The sequence below is a fragment of the Leucoraja erinacea genome, chromosome 22 (genome assembly GCF_028641065.1).
Source record: "Leucoraja erinacea ecotype New England chromosome 22, Leri_hhj_1, whole genome shotgun sequence".
Taxonomy (NCBI): Eukaryota; Metazoa; Chordata; class Chondrichthyes; order Rajiformes; family Rajidae; genus Leucoraja; species Leucoraja erinaceus.
In genome coordinates, this window is record NC_073398.1 from 26,815,778 (window position 1) to 26,839,820 (window position 24,043).

At 48.0% G+C, this 24,043-nt stretch overlaps 2 protein-coding genes across 3 annotated transcripts in view; one reads left to right on the plus strand and one right to left on the minus strand.

Moving 5' to 3' along the window:
- The window catches only part of impdh1b (IMP (inosine 5'-monophosphate) dehydrogenase 1b), a 32,604-nt gene extending 27,099 nt beyond the window's left edge, over positions 1-5,505 (minus strand). The window contains exon 1 of one of the 2 annotated variants that reach the window (XM_055653276.1): positions 5,304-5,505. In XM_055653276.1, the coding sequence (XP_055509251.1) occupies positions 5,304-5,401 (98 nt within the window). In that variant the 5' untranslated portion in view covers positions 5,402-5,505. The remainder of the gene's footprint in view (positions 1-5,303) is intronic. The other variant, XM_055653278.1, reaches the window with a different exon arrangement.
- Positions 5,506-5,649: 144 nt separating this feature from the next.
- Positions 5,650-24,043, plus strand: part of cdhr5-rs (cadherin-related family member 5, related sequence) — a 75,082-nt gene continuing 56,688 nt past the window's right edge. The window contains exon 1 of the mRNA XM_055653274.1: positions 5,650-6,134. The gene's annotated coding sequence lies outside the window, so the exon portion shown is untranslated. The remainder of the gene's footprint in view (positions 6,135-24,043) is intronic.

Here is a 24,043-nt window from a genome sequence, read left to right on the forward strand (position 1 = left end):
CCCATTCAAGGAAGAACAGCACCTCATAATCCACTCGTGTGCCCACAACCCAATGGCATAAACATTGCATTTTCCAATTTCAAGTAACCCCCCCTTCCCATCTACTCCCCATAGTTATTCCTCCTCTCCACATCTTTCTTTTCAGTTCACCCGTCTTCCTGTCACTCAGTTCCCCACTTCTACACGCTCATCTCCAACACCTCCCTACTCCCAGTGCCAATTTTCTTTCTGACTAACCACCCTATTCCTTATCAGATACCATAATTCGCACACTTTTGTCTTCTCCTCTTATCGCCTCCAGCTTTGGTTGCAATCTCCACCCATCTCTCCCCCACCTGACTCATTGTCAGTCATCCTTTCCTAGCGTGAATCCACTTGTCACTTCGTGGCTCGTACCCCAGCAAGTTCCTCCAGCAGTCTAATTTTTACTCCAAATTTCAACATCTGCAGTCTCGTCTCTGTTAACATGTATTATTAACTTCAAAATGCAAAACAGTCGTAATCCAGACATTCATGTGATCCAGAGACCAGCCTGGGAGAGAATGGGATGACAAAGATTGAAGCTCCCAATGGGAAGTAACTTGCTCAAATTTTAATCAAATTCCTTAACACTTTCTAGGTAACAAAGTATTCCAGTATTTGTCTTAAAGACAAAACTTTGTTGGTTAATGTCCCATACAAGGAAGGAATGCAAACATTTGATTCAACAGTGCAGGTTTTAGAAAGCACTACACTGCTGGCAAGCTATCTGGCAGCATAATGTTATTTTTGAATGCTTGCTGTGCTTAAATAGGTTACTAAAATTTCCCCCTTATAACCAAGTTCAAAAGTTTAAAACATTTTAAAGATGTGAAAGATGGCATACTAATGCTGGTCTTTCTTTCACAATGGTTACATTGGAAAGAACAAGATTAGAGAAGGGATGACCAATTAGCAGAGCAGGGGACTCAGGAGACTTATTGGAAGCTCAAGGGAATAATTGAAAGTGCAGTGAAAGAGAGCTCTGGCTTTAACTTGTGGGAGATTGAGAATGTGCTATTTGCAACTATGAATTTCATGAAATGCTCTAACCAGATCACTAAAAGTTCATTCATTTTTTTTCTAAATCTATCTTCAAACCTTTTGTCATGTGAACTGTGCCTTGATAATAAACTAAACTCAAAGTAATGTTTGACATTCTTTCCAACCTCGTCCGTTGGCCACATTTAAGTCATATTAAAGTGCCCTGCCCTTCACCACTCCACCCACTATTTCTGATCAGTAGAATTTCATGCCAGTCTAATTTATCTACTTACAGCTAATACTTAAAGACAATTATTTAATTAATTAAATTGACCATCATTTTAATGAAATGAAAAAGGAACCTTTCAACATTTAACATGTGATGAACATTTCACAATAAAGAATGTTCACAACATACTCAATTAGTAGCACGCGCATCCGAGTCACAATGTTGAAAGTTCAAATCCAATCCCAGAACTTGAATCGTGGATGACACTTCATGTAAGCACAAAGGGAACAAGAAATGTCAGATCTACCACAGTCGCTGCCTCAAAAAGGCTGGCAGCATCGTCAAGGACCCACACCATCCTGGCCACACACTCATCTCTCCGCTGCCTTCAGGTAGAAGATGCAGGAGCCTGAAATCTGCAACATCCAGGTTCAGGAACAGCTTCTTCCCAACAGCCATCAGACTATTAATCTCAACTCAAACAAAAATCTGAATTTATAAAAGCCTGACACACTGATCTGTTCTGTATTTATTTATGCCTACAATATTCTGTTGTGCTGAAGCAAAGCAAGAATTTAATTGTCCTATCTGGGACACATGACAATAAACTTGAACTTTTTAATGGATAAAATAGTTGGGATATGTAGGGCTATAATGGGTCATTTGTGAAAACCAACAACACAAGGTGAAAGAGCCAGAGGAAGGTGTGTGGGAAGAAGAAGTGTCAGATGGAGGAGGGGGGGCTCGAGGCGGCTGGGGAGGGGGGGGGGGTCAAGGCGGCTGGGGGGGGGGGGGGGGAGGCGGCTGGGGGGGGGGGGGGGGCGAGGCGGCTGGGGGGGGGGTCAGGCGGCTGGGGGGGGGGTCAGGCGGCGGCTGGGGGGGTGCAGGGCGGCTGGGGAGGGGGGGGCGGGGCGGCGGGGGGGGGGGGGGGGCGGGGCGGCTGGGGGGGGGGGGCGGCTGGGGGGTGTGAGGGGGGGCGGGGGCGGAGGGGAGGGGAGGGGGGCGATGGAGGGGGGGGGGGCGTGGAGGGGGGGGGGGCGGAGGGTGGAGTTGAGGGGGTTGGGGGGGGCGAGGTGGAGTTGAGGGGGGGGGCGAGGTGGAGTTGATGGGGGGCGAGAGGGGGAGGGGCGAGGTGGAGTTGAGGGGGGGCGGAGTTGAGTTGGGGGGGGCGAGGTGGAGTTGAGGGGGGGCGAGGTGGAGTTGAGGGGGGGGGCGAGGTGGAGTTGAGGGGGGGGCGAGGTGGAGTTGAGGGGGGGGCGAGGTGGAGTTGGGGGGGGTTGAGGGGGGGGCGAGGGGGCGAGTTTGAGGGGGGGCGAGGTGGAGTTGAGGGGGGGGCGAGGTGGAGTTGAGGGGGGGTCGGGAGGTGGAGTTGAGGGGGGGCGAGGTGGAGTTGAGGGGGGGGGGCGAGGTGGAGTTGAGGGGGGGCGAGGTGGAGTTGAGGGGGGGGGCGAGGTGGAGTTGAGGGGGGGGGGAGAGGTGGGGCGAGGTGGAGTGAGGGGGGGGAGGTGGAGGAGGGGGCGAGGTGGCGTTGAGGGGGGGGCGAGGTGGAGTTGAGGGGGAGGGGGGGGGGGGGGGCGAGGTGGGGTTGAGGGGGGGCGAGAGAGTGGAGGGAGGGGGGAGAGGGGAGTTGGGGGGGGGCGAGGTGGAGTTGAGGGGGGGCGAGTTGGGGGGGTTGAGGAGGGGGGGGGAGGTGGAGTTGAGGGGGGGGCGAGGTGGAGTTGAGGGGGGGCGAGGTGGAGTTGAGGGGGGGGAGGTGGAGTTGAGGGGGGGGCGAGGTGGAGTGAGGGGGGGCGAGGTGGAGTTGAGGGGGGGGGAGGTGGAGTTGAGGGGGGGGCGAGGTGGAGTTGGGGGGGGGCGAGGTGGAGTTGAGGGGGGGCGAGGTGGAGTTGAGGGGGGGGCGAGGTGGAGTTGAGGGGGGGCGAGGTGGAGTTGAGGGGGGGGGAGGGGCGGGTGGAGTTGAGGGGGGGGAGGGGAGGTGAGGGGGGGGGCGAGGTGGAGTTGAGGGGGGGCGAGGTGGAGTGGAGTTGAGGGGGGGGGCGAGGTGGAGTTGTTGGGGGGGGGGCGAGGTGGGTTGAGGGGGGGCGGGTGGAGTTGAGGGGGGGGGGAGGGGAGTTGAGGGGGGGGCGAGGTGGAGTTGAGGGGGTGAGGGGGGGCGAGGTGGAGTTGAGGTGGGGCGAGGTGGAGTTGAGGGGGGGCGAGGTGGAGTTGAGGGGGGGGGGGAGGGTGGAGTTGAGGGGGGGGGGGTGGAGTTGAGGGGGGGCGAGGTGGGGGGGGGGGGGGCGAGGTGGAGTTGAGGGGGGGGGGGCGAGGGGGAGTTGAGGGGGGGGAGGCGAGGTGGGTTGGGGGGGGGAGGGTGGAGTTGAGGGGGGGGGGCGAGGTGGAGTTGGGGGGGGGCGAGGTGGAGTTGAGGGGGGGCGAGGTGGAGTTGAGGGGGGGGCGAGGTAGGGTTGAGGGGGGGCGAGGGGGGTTGAGGGGGGGGGGAGGGTGGGGTTGAGGGGGGGGCGAGGGGGTTGAAGGGGGGGGCGGGGTTGGAGTTGAGGGGGGGGCGAGGTGGGAGTTGAGGGGGGGGCGAGGTGGAGTTGGGGGGGGGCGAGGTGGAGTTGAGGGGGGGGGTGAGGGGAGTTGAGGGGGGGGAGGGAGTTGAGTTGAGGGGGGGGGTTGGAGGGAGGGGGGGGCGAGGTGGAGTTGAGGGGGGGGGGCGAGGTGGAGTTGAGGGGGGGGGGAGGGGGAGTTGAGGGGGGGTTGAGTAGAGGAGGGGGGGCGAGGTGGAGTTGAGGGGGGGTGGGTGGAGTTGAGGGGGGGCGAGGGGGAGTTGAGGGGGGGGCGAGGTGGGGGGTGGTGGAGTGGAGTTTGAGGGGGGGGGCGAGGTGGAGTTGGGGGGGGGGGGGGGAGGTGAGGAGGGGGGGGCGAGGTGGAGTTGAGGGGGGGCGATGGGAGGGGGGGGGGGGGGGAGGTGGAGTTGAGGGGGGGGGAGGTGGAGGGAGGGGGGGAGGTGGAGTTGGGGGGGGGTGAGGGGGGGGGGGGGTGAGGGGGGGGGGGGCGAGGTGGAGAGTTGAGGGGGGGGGGCGAGGTGGAGTTGAGGGGGGGCGAGGGAGTGGAGGGGTGGGGGGGGGGAGGGGGGTGAGGGGATGGGGGGGGGGGGTGAGGTGGTGGGGGTTGGGGAGGAGGGGGGGAGGGTGAGGGGGGGGGGTGGGGGGGGGAGGGGGGGAGGGGGGGGGGGGGGGGGGGGGGGGGGGGGGGGGGGGGGGGGGGGGGGGGGGGGGGGGGGGGGGGGGGAGGGAGGGGGGGGGGGGGGAGGTGGGGGGGGGGGGGGGGGGGGAGGGGGGGGGAGGGGGGGGGAGGTGGAGGGAGGGGGGGTGGAGCGGGAGGGGGGGGAGGGGGGGGAGGGGGGTGAGGTGGAGTTGAGGGGGTGAGGTGGAGTTGAGGGGGGGTGAGGGGGAGGGGAGGGGTGGGGTGGAGTTGAGGGGGGTGAGGTGGGGTTGAGGGGGGTGGGGGGGAGGAGTGAGGGGGGGGGGGAGGTTGAGGGGGGCGAGGTGGAGTTGAGGGGGGGAGGTGGAGTTGAGGGGGGGGAGGTGGAGTTGAGGGGGGGTGAGGTGGAGTTGAGGGGGGGGAGGTGGAGTTGAGGGGGGTGAGGGGAGGTGAGGGGGAGTGGGGGGGGAGGTGGAGTTGAGGGGGGGGGAGGTTGAGGGGGGTGAGGTGGAGTTGAGGGGGGCGAGGTGGAGTTGAGGGGGGTGGAGGTGGAGTTGAGGGAGGGGGGGTGGTTGAGGGGAGGGGGGAAGTTGAGGGGGGGGGTGGAGTGAGGGGGGGGGGGAGGTGGAGTTGAGGGGTGTGAGGGAGTGGAGGGTAAGGGAGTGAGGATGAGTTATGGAGGGGTTGAGAGCTGGTTGAAGGAGCTCGGAGGGGATCTGCCCGTCGCCTCAGCCCCTGCTCCCTCCTCTGCCATGTCCCGAGTCAGGGGAAGGTCGGTGTAGCCGGCTGTGCGCCACGGGGCTGGGACTGACGGAGCATCGTGGAGCCAGGCTGAGAGCAACGTGTCTCAGCGGGAGGCGCTCAAGGGCGCCACGACTCTTACTTGTAGGTGAGGCCGTCGGCGGAGGCGAAGAGGATCTGCGCGGTGAGGCCGTCCTCGGGCACGTAGCCGGTGCAGCCGCTGATCAGGTAGTCGGCCATGCTGCGGAAAGAGGAGACGAGCTGTGAGTGGGAGAGAGAGCGAGTGAATGAACACAGCCCAGGGGCCGAGGGCGGGCGGGCGGACGCCGGGCCGCGGGCTCGGGCACGGGCACGCGCATAACAGCCGACCACGCTCGTCCTCGTGCACGCGCCAAACGGCCGGTTTCCGGGCGCGTTCTCGGCGTGCTCGCGCCCCGAACTGCTGGACCAAAGAGCTCTATGATGTTCAAGAAGGATCTGCAGATGCTCGAAAATCGAAGGTAGAAAAAAAAATGCTGGAGAAACTCAGCGGGTGAGGCAGCATCTATGGAGGGAAGGAATTAGGTAGACAAAAATGCTGTAGAAACTCAGCATTTATTCGCTTTACCTCCACCCTTGACAACATTCAAGGACCCAAGCAATCGTTCCAGGTGTGGCAGTGGTTCACCTGCATCTCCTCCAACCTCATCTATTGCATCCGCTGCTCTAGATGTCAGCTGCTCTACATCGGTGAGACCAAGCGTAGGCTTGGCGATCGCTTCGCCCAACACCTCCGCTCGGTTCACAATAACCAACCTGATCTCCCGGTGGCTCAGCACTTCAACTGCCCCTCCCATTCCGAATCCGACCTTTCTGTCCTGGACCTCCTCCATGGCCAGAGTGAGGACCACTGTAAATTGGAGGAGCAGCACCTCATATTTCACATGGGCAGTTTGCACCCCAGCGGTATGAACATTGACTTCTCTAATTTCAGGTAGTCCCTACTTTCTCATCTATGATCTTTGTGCTGGACACGGTGCTAGCGCGGGGCCGCGGTGCCGGCAGTTAGTTCACGTCCCCGCTCGTGGTTATTGAACAAAATCCAGTCGGGTTAGTGTAACCCGGTTTATGACTCTTTTAGTTCATTTAGGCTGTGGGCCGAGCATCAAAAATGTGTCTAGAAATAGGATTTTGTGACCCAAGGCACCAAACTACATGAAATGTTCACATATTGTGTAAAAACATTTATATAAATCACCCCTGAAACTCGATATGAAGAAGACTTGCACATTTTTGCGCAGCCTTGCACAGTTACAGAGAAAGGTTGAACAAGGTAGGGCTTTATTCTTTGGAGCGCAGAAGGTTAAGACTTGATAGAGGTCTTTAAAATGATGAGAGGGATAGACATAGTTGACGTGGATAAGCTTTTCCCACTGAGAGTAGGGAAGATTCAAACAAGGGGACATGACTTGAGAATTAAGGGACAGAAGTTTAGGGGTAACATGAGGGGGAACATGAGGGGGAACAGTATGGTATGGCAACTGCTCGGTTTCCGACCGGAAGGCATTGCAGAGAGTGGTGAAAATTGCCCAACGCATCACCGGTTCCAAGCTCCCCTCCATTGAGTCTGTCCAAAGCAAGCGCTGCCTGCGGAGGGCGCTCAGCATCGCCAAGGACTGCTCTCACCCCAACCATGGACTGTTTACCCTCCTACCATCCGGGAGGCGCTACAGGTCTCTCCGTTGCCGAACCAGCAGGTCGAGGAACAGCTTCTTTCCGGCGGCTGTCACTCTACTAAACAACGTACCCCGGTGACTGGCCTGTTTCCGTGCTGTAATTGTTAAATGGTTATTTTTATTAAATTAGAGAAAAACCGGAAAAAAGTCGGGAATTTTTTAGCCCAATCAAAGCACGTTTAACATTGATTTGTCTGCCAGTTGGCCAATCACGCACTTTGTTTCAGGCTAGCACACAAAATGGCTGAGGGGGCTTCATAGATGCCTGTTTTTTACTGGAGATTCCGATTTGTTGTTCTGTGGAATAAATGTTGTGGAAACTTGCAGCAGGTTAATTGTATTTAGTGGGAAAAGCATTAAAAAGGCTGAAGAAAGTCCCTGCTGATGTGCTGGAACACAAAGAAGGCCCCCATGAATCAACTCTAACTGAAAGGTAAGACTAAAGTCTGAATTTATGAAAATCTATCTGTATGCACTTTAATTAATTTAATTGCACCCTTTTATAATGTGAAAACAGGCATCTGTGAAGTCCCCTCAGCCATTTTGTGTGCTAGCCTGAAACAAAGCGCGTGATTAGCCAACTGGCAGACAACTCAATGTTAAACGTGCTTTGATTGGACTAAAAAATTCCCCACATTTTTCCGTTTTTTCTCTAATTTAATAAAAAATGTGCAAGTCTTCTTCATATCGACTTTCAGGGGTGATTTATATAAATATTTTTACACAATATGTGAAAATTTCATGTAGTTTGGTGACTTGGGTCACGAAACTGCAGAATAAAGCTCCTCGGCCCACAGCCTAATTAAACTAACTAGAGAAGACACAGTGCCAGGGTCTGGCAGCATCGCTGGAGAACACGGTTAGGTGACGTGTAGGTAGGTACACAGATGCTGGTTTAAACCGTAGATAGACACTTAAGTACTGGAGTAAATCAGCGGGGTCAGGCAGCATCTGTGGAGAATCAGGATAGGTGATGTTTCGACTTATTCAGGCTCAAAGTCTAAAGACTTCTTCACAGTCTGAAGAAGTCTAAACCAAAGATCATAGACCGGAGCTCTATGGTCGAAACGTCACTCATCCTTTTCCTCCGCTGATGCTGCCCGACCCACTGAGTTATCCAGCACTTGTGTCTATCTACGGCTAGGTAACAATTTCATGTCAGGCCCTTCTTAAGGTTCATTTTGTGTCTTTTTTTTGTAAACCAGCATCCGCAGTTCTTTGTGTCTTCATCAAAGTACTTGTTAGTGTTTTGAGGCATCGGTCAATGGCTAGAAATTGGGCACTGTCGTCAAATTCGCTGCGCCTGTTCAAATCCAGTCCACCAGGGAAAGCAGACAGAGCCCGGGTTTCTTGAATACGATTCCTCCTCGGAGTACAGCAGCGTATCGTTTTATATGATCTGCTCAAGTGTCTGAGGTGAGACTTGAACTCTTCATATTTTAACTCCAGGAGAAGGAACCACATATGTTTTCAAGAGAGGGTTAGATATTGCTCTTTGGGCTAACGGAATCAAGGGATATGGGGAGAAAGCAGGATCGGGGTACTGATTTTGGATGATCAGCCATGATCATATTGAATGGCGGTGCTGGCTTGAAGGGCCAAATGGCCTACTCCTGCACCTGTTTTTTGTGTTTCTATGTAAGATTGAAAAAAATGTATGGAAGATTTGAATCTTCTTTTTTGAAAAAATGGAATAGGTTTTTGTCAGAGATAGAAGAAATGTGAGAGGGATAGAGCATGGAATGTGGCTACATCTAGCAATTTACATTGGGAAGATGATTCATGGAGAAATGCCGTATGGCCCAGTCCTGCACCTATTTTCTATGTTTCTATATGACACCAGATCAGGTCTCTGTTTTTTATATGACACCAGATCAGAACTCTCATGTATATGCAACTGTTGACCAATCTCATCACAAATTAATCTCAACCAACCCATCAAAATTCTACAAAGCTTTAACAAGAGGATGTTTTTAAAAATAACATGGGTGGTGGGGAAAGAGCGAAATAGTAAGAACCAAAAAAGATCCTTGATGAATCTTCATTGATTTCAAAAGAACAAGTTTTGTTTGAATGTCGTGGCCTTCCTTGACTTCTGTGAACAACTAAAAACAGTAGAAAAAATTATGGATGTCAGACATTTAAACTTCCAAAGGGCCTTCCGTAAAGTGTACCGTAATTGGCTAATGGAAGTCACAATGTAGTCAGGCTGAAAAATAGAAACCAGAAAGTTTAGATAAAGACAGAGTAACAGTCGGTTCGTGGGGCAAATTCTGCAAATTTGTATCCGTGATTTGCACTTTGATTGAAAACTGCAGCTTCTAAATTTACAAATTATGACAAATTGGGAGGGGTAAGATATTGGGGTCTTCAACATATTAAAATAATGCATTGATAAGCTTGCAGTATGACACTTTAATAGGTGATTAAATACCTGCACAAGGATTTCTTGGTTATTATGAAACATGAGCTTTTAACAGGCAGATGGTTGGAAGAAAAGGCCAAAGATACAAACAGAAAGTGGGAGGTTACACAAAAAAGCTGGAGAAACTCAGCGGGTGCAGCAGCATCTATGGAGCGAAGGAAATAGGCAACGTTTCGGGCCAAAACCCTTCTTCAGACTGATCGGGGGCGGGGGTGGGCGGGGACAAGAAAGGGAAAAGGAGGAGGAGCCCGAAGGCTGGGGGATGGGAGGAGACAGCAGGGGGGCTGAGGAAGGGGAGGAGACAGCAAGGACTAACAAAATTGGGAGAATTCGATGTTCATGCCCCCGGGATGCAGACTCCCCAAACGGAATATGAGGTGCTGTTCCTCCAATTTCCGGTGCTGCTCGCTGTGGCCATGGAGGAGACCCAGGACAGAGAGGTCGGAGACGGAGTGGGAGGGGGAGTTGAAGTGCTGAGCCACCGGGAGGTCAGCTTGGTTATTGCGGACCGAGCGGAGGTGTTCGGCGAAACGATCGCCCAACCTCCGCTTGGTCTCACCGATATAGATCTGCTGGCATCTAGAGCAGCGGACGCAATAGATGAGGTTGGAAGAGATGCAGGTAAACCTGCCAGGTGCGACAGAGGTTTACCTGCATCTCTTCCAACCTCATCTATTGCGTCCGCTGCTCTAGATGTCAGCAGATCTATATCGGTGAGACCAAGCGGAGGTTGGGCGATCGTTTCGCCGAACACCTCCGCTCGGTCCGCAATAACCAAGCTGACCTCCTGGTGGCTCAGCACTTCAACTCCCCCTCCCACTCCGTCTCCGACCTCTCTGTCCTGGGTCTCCTCCATGGCCACAGCGAGCAGCACCAGAAATTGGAGGAACAGCACCTCATATTCCGTTTGGGGAGTCTGCATCCCGGGGGCATGAACATCGAATTCTCCCAATTTTGTTAGTCCTTGCTGTCTCCTCCCCTTCCTCAGTCCCCCTGCTGTCTCCTCCCATCCCCCAGCCTTCGGGCTCCTCCTCCTTTTCCCTTTCTTGTCCCCGCCCACCCCCGCCCCCGATCAGTCTGAAGAAGGGTTTTGGCCCGAAACGTTGCCTATTTCCTTCGCTCCATAGATGCTGCTGCACCCGCTGAGTTTCTCCAGCTTTTTTGTGTAACCTTCGATTCTCCAGCATCTGCAGTTCCCTCTTAAACAGAAAGTGGGAGGTTTGAAGTTGTGGATTGTGAAGTCAGAAGGAGGTACGTAGCAGGAAGGGGGAGGGGAAGAAAGGTAGAGGTGGGTTACCTGGACAAGGACAAGATGCAAATTCCACACAAGCTCCACCTGAATTAAGAGTCATAGCTGATCCAGCCTCTGCTTATAACTTAAGATCGCTAGTCTCAATACATCATTGTGCTTATCTATTCACTGTTCACTGTATATATGGTTGTACGATTATTTATACACATAGCAGCTAAACCAGTTCTTGGCAAAGTGACAGATAATTAGGCTGCACCTGAGAAAGCAAGTTAAAGTTACCATTTTAAGCAAGGCCACAAAGCATAGAAGAAACTTGGTGGGTCAGGCAGCATTTTTGGAGGGAATGGGCAGACGATATTTTGGCTTGGGACCCTTCTTCAGACTGATAGGAATAGAGGGGAGAATGCTGGAAACGAGATGGGGATGGGACAAAGCCTGGCGAGTAATAAGTGGATACATGTGAGGGAGGGTTTGATTGGCAGATGGATGGATTAAGTGACAAAGTCTAGAGATGAAAAGGAGACAATAGGGTGTCAGATAAGGAGAGAAGAGGAGTAAAATGTAAAGCCAGAGGAAGGTGAATGAGTGGAAGAGGACAAGGAGAGAGAAAGAGGGAGGGAATAAAAGGTACAAAGGAAGGGGAAGGAACAGGGAACAGCTGAAATGGGAAAGAGAGAAGGGTATTACTTGAAATTGGGGAAGTCAATCTTCATACCGTTGGGTTTTAAGCTACTCAAGCAGAATAAGAGATGTTGTTCCTCTAGTTTGCATGTGGCCTCACTCTGGCAATGGAGGAGGCCAAGGACAGAAAGGTCAGTATGGGTAGTAACTGTGAGATCCTGCAGATCTTGGCGGACAAAGCGCAAGTGTTCGGCAAGACGGCCGCGCAGTCATACCATTAAGTAAATCTATGACTATTGGTATCTTTTAATATCAGAAAGGCTTGTTTTCAGGTGAGAAGTTAATCAGAGGGCCTATCCTCTCGGTCGCCATAAACTATCCCAAAGAAGAGGAGCAAAATTCCTTTTTAATGATTAGCCCTTTGCTCATTGTGGAATTTGGTTGTGCACAAACAGGTTCTATATTTTTTGCAGTGAGGGCTTCATTTCAAAAGTAGTTCATTAGCAGTGAATATGTTAGAGGTTGAGAAATGTGCTTTATATTTTCTGTTTGTGTTGATTACAGGGTTACTGCAAAATAATTTGAAGTGATTACTGCTAAGCATAGCTGGATTGGAAAAGGTCACAAATAGTGACTTACCATCTGTTGCTCAGCAGTTTGGAACTGCTCAAGAGTATGCTGGTAGAAACACAGCATGGTCTGGCTTTAACCACGTTACAGGCATCACCCAAAGCCAGGCTACTCGGTGAGGAAGAACAGTCGCTGCGGCATCAACTCCAAACCAAACCAAAATAATTGGTCATCGTAAAGAAAAATGCTGGCAGCATCAGATAAAGCACGAGAGCGGAAAAGGTAGATTCAAGGAAAGGGAGTGAGTTGGCTGGATAAGAGGGAGAGATGGAGAACAATATCTTATAACTATAACAACACTGAGAAACAGATGGAGAACACAGAAAAGATAAGAGAAAAGAGTAGGAAGAAAGACAAATAGATCAATGTTAAAAGAGAATCTGAGAGCAGTATAAATAGTCAAAAACATTTTGTATGCCTGTGTGTGAGAGCGAGAGAGAGCAGTAGTCAGAGAACTAAAGAAAACCAGATAGAGAAATTGTTGAGCTAAGGGGGAAATAATGAAAGGTAGAGGGAGTGGCTGATGTTCGCAAACAGAAACAGAGATATACCCTAAAGTAATTATAAATACATGTATGCAGAAGTTGACCAGGATTTTTTAAAAAGAGTGAGAATCCTGACAGATGGACAGAGAGGTTGTTGGAACCAAACTAAAACAAACATCTGCACCTCTGTTAGTTGCACTGTAAAATCAAAGATTATATTGCTCTTCTTATGTTAACAGTGTAGTAAGGAGCTGAAAATAAATCTGAGACAATGGAAACTCCCAGACCTTTGGACAGAATATCAATGAGATACCTACCAATCAGTACAAATTAGTACAAATATATTTTTCACAAGGAAAACTTCCAAAGAGCAAGACACAAAATCTATATAATTAAAAGTCTCATCTTGACCACTTCCTGTCTGCACTGTATAATGATTTTAGAAAAAAACGCTAACATATATCGCTATGATTTTTGGCCATCTTACTCACAGTCCAATCCTGAGCAGGCCCCGAGGATTTTTCCCATTGATGAAAAATAAAAAAGTTATGAATGTTTAAAAAAAACTTTGATTCCTCTCGCCTGTCAATCACCGTGATGAAGATAACGCCCTTTCCGGGGGGTGGGGGGGCAAGACTATAAAACCCCGGATGCCTGAAAATGATTCTATCTGCAAGACCGCGAGGGAGAGGCCACGACCCTCATTCTAGGCTGTGAATCAACTGAACTGCGAGTCTGCAATGTACTTGCAATAAATTATTTGTTAGCCCTTAATGAAAATGAAATGTTGTTTGGCCTGCCCTGTGCTTGAAACTACAATGGAAATGAAATGAAAATGCAATGAGCTGTTTGGCTTGGACTGCTCTGTGCTTGAAACTGCAATGGCAATGGAAATGAAATGAAAATGCAATTAGCTGTTTGGCTTGACCTACCCTGCGCTTGATACGGCAATGGAAATGAAATGAAAATGCAATGAGCTGTTTGGCTTGGCCTGCCCTGTGCTTGAAACTGCAATGGAAATAAAATGAAAATGCAATGAGCAGTTTGGCTTGGTCTGCCCTGTGCTTGAAACTGCAATGGCAATGGAAGTGAAATGAAAATGCAATGAGCTGTTCGGCCTGCCCTGTGTTTGAAACTGCAATGGCAATGGAAATGAAATGAAAATGCAATGAGCTGTTTGGCCTGCCCTATGCTTGAAACTGCAATGGCAATGTAAATGAAATGAAAATGCAATGAGCTGTTTGGCTTGCCCTGTGCTTGAAACTGCAATGGAAATGAAATGAAATTAGTTGTTTGGCATGCCTGAAACCACTAATTTTCGCCCACAAGGACCCTATTAGCCGAGAAACCAGTCCCTTTTGCCCCAAATGCCCGTATTAGCCCAGGAGGAGCATTTTGGCCCAAAAGACCTGTGCCAGGCCAGGAAAAGACCAGAAAAAGTACCTTTCAGTGAGATTTCACTCTTTTTTTTTTTAAGCGCCCCTTCGGCCCATCAAGCCTGTACTAGCCCAGGAGAAGTCCCTTTGGCCCATCAGTAAGTATTCCTCCTGCAAGTATTAAACCTCACCCCAGTATTTTTCTCCCTCCCTTCATTGGCTCCCTGTGAGATCTAGGCCAGGATAGACTTTCTGCCTTCATTACTGTGATCTGCAGAAAAAAGATGAAAAATGTCTAAAATTGATTCTCCACCCTCTCCCCCTTCTCTCTCACGCAGTCTCTCACCTGTTTTGGGCAGAATTCCTGGCAGCTTCTGAGCTGCCAGCCCACCAGGCCTGAGTGACTGACCTGCCAGCCCACCACGCCTGAGTGACTGAGCTGCCAGCCCACCAGGCCTGAGTGACTGAGCTGCCAGCCCACCAGGCCTGAGTGACTGAGCTGCCAGCCCAAGAATCCATTTGGCCCACAATGTCCATACTAGCCCTCTGAAAACCAGTCCCTTTGGCCCACAACACCCATACTAGCGCTCCAGAAAGACCCCCCCCCACTGGCCACCAATATTGGAATTGGTGGAGAGGTGGAAATTGCGTTGGGGGAATGTACGTAGCTGGGTACGTCGGAGCTCGGGACATCTCTTAGCGGCTCGTAATGCTAACGAGGAAATGCGGTAAGCTCATGAAGATTGTTCAACATGTTGAAAAATGTCCACGAGAGCCCCTAGTACCTACGAGCGGCTATTACTGTAATTCTCCGAGTTCGAATTGGGAAACTCGGGAGAACTCTTGAATTAGCTCGTACAGTGGGACAGCCCCATTACGCAGACAAGCATGAATGGCTCCTACAACTTGGTTAAAATATTGGAAAACATAGCAATGATGAGAGACACAATGTCTCTAGAACAAGCTTGTTGGTGTGATTTTATAATGGGTCTGCACTTGAGTCCATTATTTTTCTAGGTTTGAGTAAGATTTGGAATCCAAATATTCCTCTGTTAAATTTCGCTTTTAACATTTGACATTGATGGGCTTCAAAAGATTAATGAATCCATCAAACCTTAAAATAGTGGGATTCTTGGAGTGAAACTAGTTTCCTCGTCATCTCCAGCACAGAACGCCCACCCAAAATATTCAATGCCATGTAATTTGTGGGGAGAGGGGAAAAGTGGAGAAAATACAATGGATGAATAAAATCAGATTAGTGTATAAGAATACAGAATGACATCTGGCAGTGTGAAACTGGCACCTGGGAACACAACATATTCAATTGTCAGATGAGTAGTAAATACTTGTTCAGAGCCCACACTGTGGAAGACAAGCATGCATATACAAGATGTACTTTAAAAACTTCCTCACATTAAAAAATGATTTTAATCCCTGCAAAGTTTTGTGACAATCACAGGAGGGATATTGAGTTCTAGTAATGATTCCCCTACGACAATATTTTTTTAATTCTACCATCCCGCCAACATTAAGTTTAAAATCAAACTACCTTCTTGGTCCACAAATTACTTATTTCTCACTTTGGTTTGGTTTAACCTGCATTTTGGCAAGATCTTCTACAAAAAGTAAATAACAACTAAATAAATGTACCATAACTATCACTACCTTTAGACACAGTTGACATAAAATATATCAAAACCAACTTAGCTGGGTGAGACACAGCCGAAGCATCAGTGCTTCGACAACTTAGCTGGGAAAGCCACATCAAAATCAACTCGCCCTGATTCCTCTATGAGAGCCAGCATCATAACTATTAGCTTTGCTAGACTCAGCTCAAATAGCCCAGTATAACAGTATATAGACTCCACTGGGAGAGCTAAACCAGAACGGTTTGTCCTAGACTCAGACCCTCCGGCTGTCTTGTACTCGGATGGAAGGATCACTTCAAAACCATCAGCCCTCTTGGCATCAGCTGTGATAGCCAAACCAATCCTGGGCCTATTTTAGATTCAGTTGGAAGTAGGTAACTTGACAGTCAGCTATGTTCATCCTCACAGTTAATACTGTTAATGATGGAATATTTCTTCCAGATTGTCTCCCTGGAACTGCTGTCGGGGTTGGTTTATCCTCAGTACCTGTAGTACAATTTCCAATTTTTGCCGATCAAGTAGAACTTGATCACATGAGATAGAAACAAGCCATAGTTTCCAAGGCAGAGGCAACTCCACATTTTCTATTTCTGTCCAAGTAGCTGATGTTGTTGTTTGTGTAGGAAGGAACTGCAGATGCTGTTTACACCGAAAATAGACACAAAATGGTGGCGTAACTCAGCGAGTTAGACAGCATCTCTGGAGAAAAAGAATAGGTAAGGTTTTGGGTCTGAAGAAGGGTCTGAACCTGAAATGTCACCTATTCCTTTTCTCTAGAGATGCTGCCTGACCTGCAGAGTTACACCAGCATTTTGTGTCTATATTTAACATTTGTTGTTTGGTGCTTTCCATAAAGTATATCTTAGCAACTTAGCATGGCAACAAGAGTAATTACTATAATCCATAGATCCTCACTGGGGTTACTATTTACTATCAACTAGCCAGCTGTTGCCTGCAATTTTAGCTTGTTGTTCTGAAGGGGAATCCAGTGAGGGGGAACAACACTTGATGGAGGAAGGCAAGTCAATGGCTTTCAACTAATTAGATGGGGGAAAGGTTCCATTTATGAGAAGTTTGACGTGAGGGGAGAATGAAAACCAAACTGTGACATGAAAGAACAGACAGTTTAGTGGAAATAGGAATAACAGGTGAATAACAGAATAATCTTAGGCCCCCAAAGTGTTGAATTTCAATGAGATATTAGTAAAATAGCAAAGACATATAAGAAGAGAACTGCATTTAGCTTTGGCAATAATAATTTGATCCGACTAATTAAACTGGCATGGGTACAGAAGAAGACGAACACATGAATGTATTAGGGATTGTTTGTTAGAGAGGTTTATTACGTAACCTACCTTGGAACAGGCTATCTGTTCATGTGTAATGAAGTAGGTATAATAAGAGAGGGTGGCACAGTGGCACGGCAGAGTAGGTAGAATTGCTGCCATACAGCACCAGAGACTCGGGTTCAATCGTGACCTCGGGTGTTGTCTGTATGGAGTTTGAACGTTCTTCCTGTGACTGCATGGGTTTCCTCCAGTGCTCGTTTCCTCCTACATTTCAAAGACGTGCAGGTTTGTACGTTAATTGGCTTCTGTTAATTGCCCCTAGTGCATAGGATAAAACTAGTGTACAAATGATCATAAGTCAGCGTGGACTCGGTGGGCCAAAGAGCCTGTTGCCACATTGAATCTCTAAACTAAACTAAACTAAACTAAAGATCCTGTGGTTAAGGAACCTTTATGAAGTAGTGACCTCAAAATGATAGATTTTCAGATACAATTTTAAAGCAAACACCAGAGTCCTCAAATTAAATATGGCATTGAAAAGATATGACGATAGGATTGCCTTGAAAGGACATGGTAAATAGAGTAAAAAAATACTGGATGTGCAGTGGAGGGATTTTAAACTAGTTCATAATGCTCAGCGGAAATTTATCCCGTTTAGAAAGAGGGATTTCATGAGAAAGATGAACTCCATGGTTAACAAAGGAGCTTAAAAAAATATTAATTAGTAATCATTTAGAAAAGTTTATTGTAGTCAAATAAAGTCAAAATGGTTTTATGAAAGGTAAACCGGGTTTGACAAATTGTTAGTTTCTCAAAGTTGATAGAGAAGAACCTAGAGACGTAACATATTTGGTTTTCCAGAAGGCACTTGATAAGGTACGGCATAAATGGCAAGTGCACAACGTAAGAGCTCACAGCTCATAAGCACCCAATTCTTTCTCCAATATATTGGTTCGTCCGTACCATAGCATTTCTATCTGTCTCCATACTTGCTACATCCCAGAATAACTGTTCCATGTCTTCTACACCTTTCCACACACACCGGTTCCATCTCGCACACTTGATCTATCTCTGTAACTTGCATGTTCCAACATGACCACACACATGCCCAATTTTCCTCATACAGCTCTTACAATTCTCTTGCAAACCTATTCCATATTTCTAATATACAGTACCGATCCTATCTTTCCCACTCAGCTATTCCCTTTTCACCACAACACTGGCAATTCACCCACTACTGTTTTACCTTTCTCAAACCTGTTCTACCTTTCACATGCCTGACCTATCTCAAATAATTCTCATTCTACACATCTATCCTACATCTCCTGTGGACATGCTCCAACTGTCAACTGCCCTATATGCCTCTTCTATTTACCCTGCAACTCACACAACTCATCTCTCATTAACTCCTTCCATCCTTCCCATATACTGCCATATCTCCATCTCTCGCACATTTGTTACATCTTTAGCAAACACCACCTCCACCAGATGTCCCATCACAACACCAATCCATTCCATCTCACCTCAAACACTGTCCCCTCTCTCCCACAACTGCTCCAGCTCTTATGGGTTAAGTCTATTTTTCCCCAAACACTTGTTCCACCTCATCCCATAGAAACATAGAAATTAGGTGCAGGAGTAGGCCATTCGGCCCTTCGAGCCTGCACCGCCATTCAATATGATCATGGCTGATCATCCAACTCAGTATCCCGTACCTGCCTTCTCTCCATACCCCCTGATCCCTTTAGCCACAAGGGTCACATCTAACTCCCTCTTAAATATAGCCAATGAACTGGCCTCAACTACCCTCTGTGGCAGAGAGTTCCAGAAATTCACCACTCTGTGTGAAAAAAAGTTTTTCTCATCTTGGTTTTAAAGGATTTCCCCCCTTATCCTTAAGCTGTGACCCCTGTCCTGGACTTCCCCAACATCAGGAACAATCTTCCTGCATCTAGCCTGTCCAACCCCTTAAGAATTTTGTAAGTTTCTATAAGATCCCCTCTCAATCTCCTAAATTCTAGAGAGTATAAACCAAGTCTATCCAGTCTTTCTTCATAAGACAGTCCTGACATCCCAGGAATCAGTCTGGTGAACCTTCTCTGCACTCCCTCTATGGCAATAATGTCCTTCCTCAGATTTGGAGACCAAAACTGTACGCAATACTCCAGGTGTGGTCTCACCAAGACCCTGTACAACTGCAGTAGAACCTCCCTGCTCCTATACTCAAATCCTTTTGCAATGAAAGCTAACATACCATTCGCTTTCTTTACTGCCTGCTGCACCTGCATGCCTACCTTCAATGACTGGTGTACCATGACACCCAGGTCTCGCTGCATCTCCCCCTTTCCCAATCGGCCACCATTTAGATAATAGTCTGCTTTCCCGTTTTTGCCACCAAAATGGATAACCTCACATTTATCCACATTATACTGCATCTGCCAAACATTTGCCCACTCACCCAGCCTATCCAAGTCACCTTGCAGTCTCCTAGCATCCTCCTCACAGCTAACACTGCCCCCCAGCTTAGTGTCATCCGCAAACTTGGAGATATTGCCTTCAATTCCCTCATCCAGATCATTAATATATATTGTAAATAGCTGGGGTCCCAGCACTGAGCCTTGCGGTACCCCACTAGTCATTGCCTGCCATTGTGAAAAGGACCCGTTTACTCCTACTCTTTGCTTCCTGTTTGCCAGCCAGTTCTCTATCCACATCAATACTGAACCCCCAATGCCGTGTGCTTTAATGCCTATGCCTATCCCATGCCTATTCCATTTCCTACAGAGCTGTAACAAGCCTCATTGGCATGTACATGTTCTTTCTCAGGTGACAGAAAGTGCAGAAAAGATTTACCAAAATGCTTCCTGGTTTAGAGGGTATTGGCTATAAGGAGAGGTTGGACAAACTTAGATTGTTTTCGCTGAAGCATTGGTGATAGCGGGGAGACCTGATAGATGTATGTAAAAATATAAGAGAAATAAATAGGCAGTCAGGACCTTTTTCCCCAGAGTGGAAATGTCAAAGACCAGAGGGCATAGCTTTAAGATGAGATGAGCAAAGTTTGAAGGAGATATACGGGACATGTTTTTTACACAGAGAGTGGTGGGTGCCCAGAAAAGGTCAGGTTTGGTGGTGGTGGCAGATACAATAGTGGCATTTATGAAGCGTTTTGGTAGGAACATGAATATGCAAGAATGGATCAGGTGCAGCCAGAGGGGATTAATCAACTTGGCATCTTGTTCGGCACAGACAATTTGGGCCAAGGGCCTGTTTCTGTGTTGTACTGTTCTACGCTCCTCACCACATTTGTTCTATCTCAACTGTGCTTCTGTTCCAGGACTCCCCATCTGTTCCAAACCCAGTTGGCAATTCCTCTGCACCACATCAGTTTTATCCCTCCTCTCCATTTGTTACATTTATTCCACCTAGCATTTGAACTTCCTGCATGCTCATTCACACACAGTTGATTCCTTTTCCAATACACCCTTTTTATGTTTTACCTACCTGTTGCTGCTCTCCTCCATAGTTATTCCATCTCTCACACAATTCATTTATCACCAAACACATATGGGATCCCCTCATGCACTTGCTCCTCATCACCTCATCTGATGCAATTTCCACCTCACTTAATGCCCGTTCCATCTCTCCCGCATCTGTTTCTTCTTTCTCCTACACCTTGTCCATCTATTGCACTCCTATTCCAATGTACCTCACATGTATTGCAAAAAAACAAAGTGCTGGAGCAACTGAGCGGGTCAGGCAGCATCTGTGATGCAAATGGATGTTTAAAGAAGGGTCCCGATTTGAAATGGTCCATTTCTGACCAAAGATGCTACCTAACCAATTTAGTTCCTCCAGCATTTTGTTTTTTTTTGCTAATAATTCCAGCATCTGCAGTCACTTGAGTCTCTAGCTCAAACCTATTTCCTTGCATGTTGGAGGACATGGCGTGAGGGGACCGCCGTGAGGGAGGTGGGGGGAGAACAATGGACAATTGGGGAAGGGGGTAAGAACAAAGGACAATGCGGACCCAACATGGGGGAACCGCAGTTGGGAGGGGGGGGGGGGGGGGGGGGGGGGGGGAGAGAAGAAAAGGAGGAGCTGTCATGCTTTATAAATTTGTCAGCACCGTAGGTGGCTGCTATTTGTATACATTGGGTATGCAGCAAAGAATTTCACTACCTCGTCACATATGACAATAAAGGATTCCATTCCATTCTATTCTTCATTAGTCATCTTCACAATGTAAATTTCTGGATGCAGCCACATTCCATGCTCTATCCCTGTCACATTTCTTCTATCTCTGACAAAAACCTGGTTCATTTCTTCTGAAGACATGATTCAAATCTTTTCAATCTTCCTCACTAAGTCGTCCATTTTTTGGATTTTTCCTGCATAACTGTTACATCACTTCAGCATCACTGTTTAAATTCTATACATCCCACCCTTCTAGTATGCTCCAGCTCTATCTTGCCAATATTCCATATGTACTTTCCTATTCCATTCCTCCTTTATGCTTGTTTTCCTTTTCTGTCTTGATCCTGATCCTTATCATTTGTTTGTGATATACTGTATATAAGTGACTTGGGCATAAATGTAGATGGATTGGTTAGTAAGCTTACAGACAACATCAAGATTGCTAGAGTTGTGGACATTGAGACTGTCAAAGTATTCAGTGGCGTATAGATCAGCTGCAGAAATGGGCAGCGAAATGGCAGAGGGCGTTTAATCAGTTTGCAAGAAAGTTAATGGCAAAACCCTTAAAAGCATTAATATACGGAGGGATATTGGAGTCCATGTACATTGCATCTGGCAATGGCAAGAAGTTAATAAGGTAGTAAAGAACACATATCGGATGCTTGTCTTCATTGGTCAGGGCATTGAGTATAAGGGCCAGGAAGTCATGATGTAACTTTATAGCACTTTGGCTAGGTTGCATATAGAGTATTGCATGCAATTCTGGTGGTTCCATTACAGAAAAGATGTGGAGGCTGTGGTGACAAAGTTTACCACAATGCTGCCTGGATTAGAGAGTATTCGCCATAAGGAGAGTTTGGACAGACTTGGATTGTTTTCTCTGGAATACGGAGGTTGAGGGAAGCTTGCAGAAGTATATACAATTATGAGAGGCATAGATAGGGTAGACAGTCCCAGGATGGAAATGACAAGTGCTAGAGAGCATAGCTTTAAGGTGAAAGGGGGAACTTTAAAGGAGATGCATGGGGGCAAGTTTTTTAACACAGAAGATGGTGGGTGCCTGCAACACTCTGCCAGGCAACATGCTGCCAGGGCCAGCAGGGGCGGTGGAGGTAGCTACGATAATGTCATTCAAGAGGTTTTTAGAAAGGCACATGGATATACAGGGAATTGAGCGATACGGATTATGTTCAGCATGTTCAGCATCGACATTGGGGACAGAAGGGATGGTTCTTGTGCTGTACCACTCTATGTTCTACATTCATCCTCTCATCCAATTAGCTCTTCCATACACTTGTTTCAACTCTCCAATATATCCATTGTTTCCATGCACATCTGTTCCATATCCTCACACCTCTGATCCATTCTTCCCACATTTTTATACCATACCCAAAACACAACTTTCATCTTTTTTGTATGTGCTCCACCTCACTTTTGTCAACAACTTGTCTAACCAAGCTAATCCCACTTATCTGCGCCTGGCCCAGATTCCTCCAAACCCGACCAAGTGTCTTTTAAATATCGTAATTCTACCTATCATCGCACCTTACTCTGGCAGCTCATTATATATGCACCCCCTTCTGTGTGAAAAAGTTACTTTTAAATCTTTCCCTTCTCACCTTAAACCTAAAGGAAGAGACTGTGGCTATTCCTTTATCTACAGTATGTCCCTCAGAGTTGTATAAATCACTATAAGGTCACCCTTCAGCCTCCTGTGCTCCAAGGATAAAAGACTCAACCAATCCATTGTTTCCCTATAACTCAAATCCTCTAGACTTGATAACATTTAATGACATCCTTCCTCTAGCAGGGCGACTAGAATCGTATGCAGTATTCCAAAGATGGAATAGCTATAGGATAACATCTCAATTCCTTACTCAATAGTATTCTCTGTTCTACAACACTCCCCAGATACCTATCATTTCTTATTAAAAGGAAGACCTCACATTTATCCAAATAAACTCAACCTGCATCCGTCAGCCCATTGGCCCAGTCGATCACGATGCCATTGTAATTTTGGATAATCTTCTTCACTGACAACTATATCACCAGTGTTAGTGTCATTCACAAACGTATGAATCATGCCACCTACATTCACATCCAAATCATTAATATAAATAATTAACAATTGTGGAGCCATCATTTGTTACATGTCTCCAGTCTGAAAAAAACCCTCTACAACCGTTCTCTGTCAAACCAATTTTGTATCCAATTGGCTAGCCTCTTGTGAATCCCATGTAATTTAACCTTCGAGATTGGCCTACCTTGTGATCCTTCTCAAAGACTTTGATGTCCATGTAGATAATGTCTTCCGCATTCTCCTTATCAGTCTTCTTGGTCACTTCTTCAAAAAACTTAATCAAGGTTGTGAAAATGATTTTCCACATACAAAACCATACTGATAATCTCTAATCAGCCCTTGCCTTTGCAAGCGCTTGTATATCTGGTCATTCTGAACCTCCCTCCAATAACTTACCCACCGATGATGTTAGGCTCACTGGTCTGCAGTTCCCAGATTTTTCCTTGCAGCCATTCTTAAATAAAGATGCAACAATAGCTACCCACCATTTCTCTGGCACAGCCCCCATGGCTATTGATGATAGTAAACCCCCTTTATAACAGACCATAAGGGGAGAATGGTGACCGTTATTGCCGATTGTCTACTATAACCAAATAATCCAAGGGGTGGATTTGAAAGGTGTGTGAAGATCCTCAAAACCCGTGCTCAAGGCAGAAACGAGAGAGAAAGTCATGTTCTTAGATTTAGCTTAGAGATACAGTATGGTAACAGGCCCTTCCGTCCATTGAGTCCATGCCGACCATTAATCACCCATTCACATAGTTCTATGTTATCCCACATCAGCATGCACTCCGACGCACTAGATAACTAGGCTCCCGACACACAGAGGCCAATTAACTTACAAACCCGCGTCTCTTCGGGATGTGCGAGGAAACCACAGCAGTCACAGCAGCACACAGACAGCACCCGAGGTCAGGATCAAACCTATATCTCTGGTGCTGGGAGGCAGCAGCTCTACCCGCTGCACCGCTGTGTCGTCCCACAGATCTCCTGAATCATCAAGCCCCAGACAAAAGAATTAATGCAGAATCAATGCCTTTATTCTGTCACTCCCTGTATCAGAGAAGAGAGGCCACGTGAAACTTTAACATTAAAAGTTGATCAGTCAACATGAGTTCATCAAACTGCAAGCAAGCCTGAAATATTGATTGTTTCCAAACGTT